The 6,746-nt window shown below is 36.8% G+C and overlaps 1 protein-coding gene across 1 annotated transcript in view; it reads right to left on the bottom strand.

The window, feature by feature from the left end:
- Nucleotides 1–1,222, bottom strand: part of Smp_124130 (serine/threonine kinase) — a gene marked incomplete at both ends in the record, with an annotated part of 30,645 nt that extends 29,423 nt beyond the window's left edge. The window contains one exon of the mRNA XM_018793107.1: nt 1,217–1,222. Coding sequence (XP_018647653.1) covers nt 1,217–1,222 — 6 coding nt within the window. The remainder of the gene's footprint in view (nt 1–1,216) is intronic.
- Nucleotides 1,223–6,746: the final 5,524 nt, after the last annotated feature.

Genomic DNA, 6,746 nt, shown 5'->3' with positions numbered 1-6,746 from the left:
AATGAGGTGTGACAATTCACCAGCGAGGTATGGCTAAGCAGTTCCCAGCACCGGAGGTGATTAGTTCGGGGGTAGCAGTGGAGATTCGGGGTGTCTGCAGTCCGCTGAATGAATTGTGGCCATGCCACAGGTGATGGAGCCACGCTCTGTGATGAGACACGGATCTGGGTCAGGTCATTCGAACGTAGTTGCGCAATCTCATGGATTGGTTGGGGTTAGACATTAACACCGTTGGATGCCAGCTCAGTGGTCTATCGGTTAAGGGCTCGGGCTCGAGACTGGTAGGTCCTGGGTTCGAATCTCGCGAGAGCGGGTTCGTGGATGCGCACTGCTGAGGAGTCCCATAATAGGACGAAACGGCCGTCCAGTGCTTCCAGGTTTTCGATGGTGGTCTAGCCTCAAGTGACTCATGATCTTAACTATAAAATTACTAAATCTCCACAAAAACCCCCCTTGTGAAAAAATATTATATCACATAACAAAAAAGTGGACTGTTACTATTATCTTGATTATTTATGTTTGAACGTGTATGGTACGACAATAAATGTTCCACTTGCCCTTGAAGTCTCGTAAAGAAACGTATACATATTTTATGCTGATTTAATAAAATGGCCTAAATCTATGCATCGTACACCATAGTTATCGTTATCGATGGATCTAAGAATTAGATAGAGACTGGTTATTTCTTCCTTTTCAGTTCGGAGCTTTCATATTTGCCTCCGTGTTTCCATAGCAGCTCTTCCATAGTGCTCCATTCACAAAATTTATTTATTATTATTACTTGGATAGATAAATATTGGTACAAAGGGGGACCGAATATATATGCGCCACACTAGTCACTTGATTTGTGTGTGGGTCGTTATACTGCCCGGGTGTCCAGACCAAAGAAGGTGGTTTTCTTAGGGGGCCACACCCGGAACCTTCGACCTAAAGGTCTGATCCACAAGGCAGTGGAGAAACGTTACAAGATGCAGTTTCATGGTAGACTGTAACCGACAATGTGCTCATACGCCATATGTTCCTTCAGGATCCTGTAGCCCATGTGCACCATCGGTTTGGAATTAGGGTTCTCCAACTCCCCTAGGTGGATCCTTCATATTCACCAACCCGGTCAATGCGCCGGACATTCGCTTTTCGTCTTCTCAATTTCGTAAACAACACCCCTGCTACGAGAGATCAGTGAGAATTACCTCCCTGGATTCACAAAATCACTTACACGCATCTCTCATCTTGGGTTTTATCCGTAGAGATTAATTTTAGAGAATGTAGGTGATTGTCGGTGAGCATGCTATCCCATCTATGTCAACTTTTGTCGTAGGTATGCTATTTGTTAGAATGTTTCAATTTCACATAGAATCCTTTCTGAGTTTTCATTTACAGTGTATATTTTGCCTTACGAATCAGTTAGCATTTTGAAGCAAGTTACTCATATAAATAAAATTCCTAAAACATATATTCAGCACGTTCTATTTTTCACTTAGCCCCCAGCCAACATCAATCAATGACAAAATCTATTGTAATATATGTAAAATATCAAAATTGTTCAAGTAGCTGAAGGCCCAATAAACAAATATCGAGCAAATATCTCAGCTAATTCTCTAATATACAAACAATTAAAATTGAGATTATCAAGAAATCTAATTAATTCTTGCATAGATGATCTAACTCATTTACTAAGTATGAAATTCATTTTATATCTAAGAAGCACAACCGTCAAGACTGAAATCAAGCTAGGAATCTACTAAGGTCTTTTGAATCTTCAAAACAATCAAATTCATATTGGGAAGGTATTTTTTACTATCTTTGTCTAAGTGGTGGCCTTTTAATTTATTAAAGTCATATTAAACTTAATAGAGATAAAACAGGAAATGCTCTGAAAATAAAAAGGATGCTCAATCACATGTTGTTTATATTCAAACTAACGGTAGGAAAACTTTAATGAATATCGTGGGGCAATGTCTTTTATGCCTACAGCCTAACTTATTCGGTTTATGTCAAGAAGATTAAATTTACCCAAATTATCCAAATACTATTTTGGAGTCATGTTTACTTCTGTGACTCCTTCATATTCAATAAGGATCCAGATTTCATAAAACATTCAAAAACAAGTGGAAAAATGTTAAAAATGTTGTGTCTACTTAACTTTTTAAGTACATCTATGTTAAACGTTTCATTTACTCCAATTATGAAGTTAATTTCACAAACTAAGAGGAATATATGCCATTTTTTCATGATACTTCTGAGGGCGCAAATAACATTAAGTGTAAGTTTTTAAGGTATCAGTGTGTTATTTAGTCTAAAGATGGTAAGTAGCCATGAGATAAAGTTATTATATACATCATTTTAGCTCATTAACTTACTAAAAGACAGCGAATTGTCTGTTGTTGCTATGCAGCACATCTTGTATTTAAGTGGATTCTTAACAAAATGCCTATCTCAGAAACCAGCACTGTCTTAGGAATGTTTTTAGATCTATTCTTTGAAACTACATGGAATGTGAAGCCATTTTATGTTTAGTTTTTCTAATGCGTAAACTTGTACTGTGAAAATTTATTCCATTTTATTACCTAATAAATATTACGCTTTTTGTTTAGATGGCCCATATTTTGATATTCCAATATATCATATAACGATGTTTGCTTGAGGTTCAAAAACTTGAGCTTTCATATTAGTTAATGACGGACTGAATCTCATCTTCAGAGATTTAACGTCTTAACTAAGTGGTTGACTCGTCAAGGTCAAACTGATATCAGAATGACCACGGAGATGAAGCGTTTGGGATGACGTTTTTATTTTTGAATGTATATGTCATAGGTTCAGTTGAAAAGCAAATAATTTTCACAGTACATTTAATCGTAACTGAGCAAGCTAGTGTGGCTTTTTAATCCCGTACAACACCTTGAAAGTGACTAGTAGTTTATATTCGGGTAGACAAAAGAGACTGGTGCTGAGAAAACATCCGAATATTCAGTTTGACTGAGAATGCTTCACACAAGCTACTCAACAATTTTATTCAACTTTCATGCCAGAAAAGACGATTATTTTAATTTAGATGTTGGTTTAAAAGTTTCATTGAACATATATTTTGACACGAATCCCTGTTATCTACATCAGATTACACAATAAGAAATATAACTTGATATCACGTGATGATACAGAATGCTCCAAGTCTTTTGTTCAGGGTCCAATATTTATATCGTGATTCTCTTGATTTTATCCTTTTAAACTCGTTTACTTTGTGTCTAGTGGCACACATGAAGACTCAAATCAAACATATGCAGGCTAAACATGCAGTTTCATGTCAAAGCCCAAAATGTTGTGATGTTGTTTCTGACAAAAATGAACTCGAACCTGTAATATTTGTGTATAATAACGATCCCTTTGTACATCATCCCACGCTTGTTTTGAATTCCAGCTACCATAAATTCAGTTATCCTCACCCAGTTCTGTTTGAATAAGATCGGAAATTCGTAGAAGCTCTTGGTTAGAGTGTCAACTTGAATATTTCTGAATATCATCAAAACGCTTTATAAGACTTTTAAAGTCGTACAATAATAAATTCTAATAATTTAAGACCTAAAACATGCATGAATATTTAAACGGAATTTGATGTTTTTCTATACAAATGAAAGGTGTTTAGAGACAACCTAAAAGTGTAGACAGTTTCAGCAAATAGTTGGATTGAAGTCATAGACAAACGATTTATACCACGTTACTAAAAAGTCATTATGTAGTAGTCCGTAACGTAAACAATTCTATCACGAATTTTCCCACCACAACTTCATACAAAATCGAAGAACATTTAGTCTTCAACCAACCCGTTTAGGTCCCAACCTAATTTTTCTTTCTTTTTAGGGCTTTCTCTTGAAGTGGCAAAACTAGAATCTTTTACGGAACTACCACTGATCAAGCCATAAAAACGATATTACCTAGATGATGGACGCTTCCATCTGCACATATACTTCAGACAAACTAGGAAATACGTGTGGCTGAAAATGATCTAACTGACTATAAGTTTTTACTATTTAAAAAATGAGCATGGCAGAATCAGCTGGCTGAAACGAGCTAGCAGCGGATGTAATATATATTACATTCGTTGTAGATTTATATAAATCTAAATTTCAGTCCTAGTGGAAATACATACAAAAAATTCGGGGTCAAAAATCTCGAAAATGATTAAGATTTTTTTCCCTTAAATAATAGTCATGGTGAGCAAACTTAGTACATTCTAAAGTTATGTTTAATTATTCATAAAAGTTTTAAACATACTGATAGTGCATGCACTATTAATCAGAACGAATCTGTTATATTTAAATTAAGCAATTGTACCCAAATGAATTGGATTATTTTTATTCAAAGTTACCAACTTTTTTACAAACATGTACTGGCCTCAATTTTAGCCGAGCACGCTATCTGGCGTCATAGCAACAGGTAATAAGACTACTGTTAATCGTTAAAACAAAACAACGAGGAAACATTTGCCTGTTTGAAACTAACGAAAGAGACTCATTAAACTATCAGAGTTCTAAGTAAGTTATCCAGCAATTTTGACTCACTTTCTTACACCCTGTGTAAATTAAATCGATACCTTGGTTTTGGTCTTGATTTCATCTGGATAGTATAGGTAAACTATAATCTATGGGTTAACCGTATTCATTAGTGCTTCAGTATATAATATCCGAAATTGAAAAAGCATAGTAGAACGTATAAAAAGACGGAAACTAATGAGAGCAGTTGTCGTACTTAGATATCATGAATGATAGTTACTAGACAACAATCTATGGATATATTGGTAAGTATCTAACACCGTTCAAAAGTCGTTTGCTGATCTTGGTGCAGAAGTTTTTTGCCTAAAATGAGCTCACGGTCAAAAAGGGAGTTGTATTTCTTAAACTTTGATATTATCTTCATGGTTAGAACGATAAATATAGAGATATCTCACTCCCTAGTGGGCTTAAGGAATGAATCATGTAAAAGCAGATTCTAGTACAGACATACTGCCTGGCTATGTTGTATTACCATGATGCTTATAAAGCACACCTGGAAGCAATTCACGGCCTCCTGAAATATTTTGTTATTGTCTCTTATATTCACTTACTTTTCGACTGGTCTTTTAGTGTGAAAATATCACAGGTATTGTAGTTTGATAACACTTTACCAGTAACACCTTCTATAATGGAGTCGCGCCCACCCAGTGAAATCAAAAGTCAGAAGCGAGGAGGTTGGAAGATATGTTTGATTGGTTGTCAATGTATCGAGAAGTGACTGATCTAATCTGGCTAATAATCCCAGGAGATGTTGCGCACGCCGTTTCCAAAACGTGATCTGGTACGGGTGTATGACAGAGAACCTTCAGCTGAATGAGTTCATTATAACTAATGTGGTCATCATCCAATGTCGAACACTTACAGAGCTATTGATTTTGGGGGTTTATTTACCGCTGCAGATCAATCCCTTCCTCCTGTGAGGAAGCGGTGACCCTACGGCGTGGCCAACCAGAAGTTTAAACCCAAAGAGTTTGTCGTTGGTAAACACTCCTCTGATAGCTTGCTATGTTTAGCAGCGTCTAGTCGTCTTTCCTTACTATAGCGGGCCATGAACTACAGCATTGTAATCGGTAAACAAAGTACAATCGAAATCGCGGTTCATCATGAACTTCATCGTTCTTTTTCAGCCGTCCTGCAAGAGAAAAAATGGAATGTGTAAGTGTATGTCAAAATACTCTCGTACGCGCATAAAGACACAAAGCGAGCGAAAAGAAGGTAAGTAAACTAATACGCTTGCGACAGCGTAAAAGCGATTTAAAAAATGTTTTATTTCGACTTTTAAAAAATTCAAATATACGCTTATTGGTATTAAAATAATTTTTGTTGTTTTATTTTGGAATAAACATATAAGTATAAGCATATAAAATTTTATTATGTATAATACAAAGGAAAATTGGGATAAAGCAAAATGCTAGCTGGTGTCCTACGTGCAATAGTCATTTAAATGTTCTGGAATCATAACTCTTCTATCAGAACGAGTTGTCTTAAGTTTATTTTTACAGACTTACAAAGTAACAACGTGTGTGTTAGCTGCCGGATGAAGTATTATAAATCTAGGAGCCATGTCGTTCGATTGTACCGAGGGAAAATCGACGGGTATAGGATTTCCTTGATTTGAGGCGATCGGTACTGATTCTATCGTTAGTGCCGTTCTTATCGACTATATAGTACTTAGATTCACGTTGAAGAACTTTAAAGGGTACTTCGTATGCTGACTCGAGGGGTCGTCGATGTGAGTGTTGATATACTAAGACATAGGTAGTATATCTTAAGTCAGGTTGAACGAAAACGTCAGTTAAATGCGGTCCAGTGGAACCACGTCTGACTGAACGCGTTGCGTTTATAAGCCTGCCCATGTAAGAGTTTAGATCCACGTCCATTGGAGGAGATGAAGGATCCACGAACTCTCCTGGGAGTCGAAGTGTCGTTTCATAAATGATCTGAGATGCAGTGTATCCAATGTCAGCCTTCACTGCATTGCGAATACCTAGTAAGACGAGTGGAGGAGAGTCTCCCCACGTTGAAACGTTTGTAGCTGGTAGCGAAGCATTCAGTTGTCAGTGAAAGCGTTCTATCAACTCGTTTGTTTGTGGGTGGTAGGTGGTCGTTCGGAAGCGAGTGATTCCTAGTAGTGTGATCAGACAAGAGAGAAATTCAGATTCGAACTGGCGTCCGCGGCATATAGTGATGGTTGAAGGG

Source organism: Schistosoma mansoni, chromosome 1 (genome assembly GCF_000237925.1).
Source record: "Schistosoma mansoni strain Puerto Rico chromosome 1, complete genome".
Taxonomy (NCBI): domain Eukaryota; kingdom Metazoa; phylum Platyhelminthes; class Trematoda; order Strigeidida; family Schistosomatidae; genus Schistosoma; species Schistosoma mansoni.
Note: the sequence above shows the minus strand (reverse complement) of the source record. Positions and strands in the feature narration are given on the sequence as shown.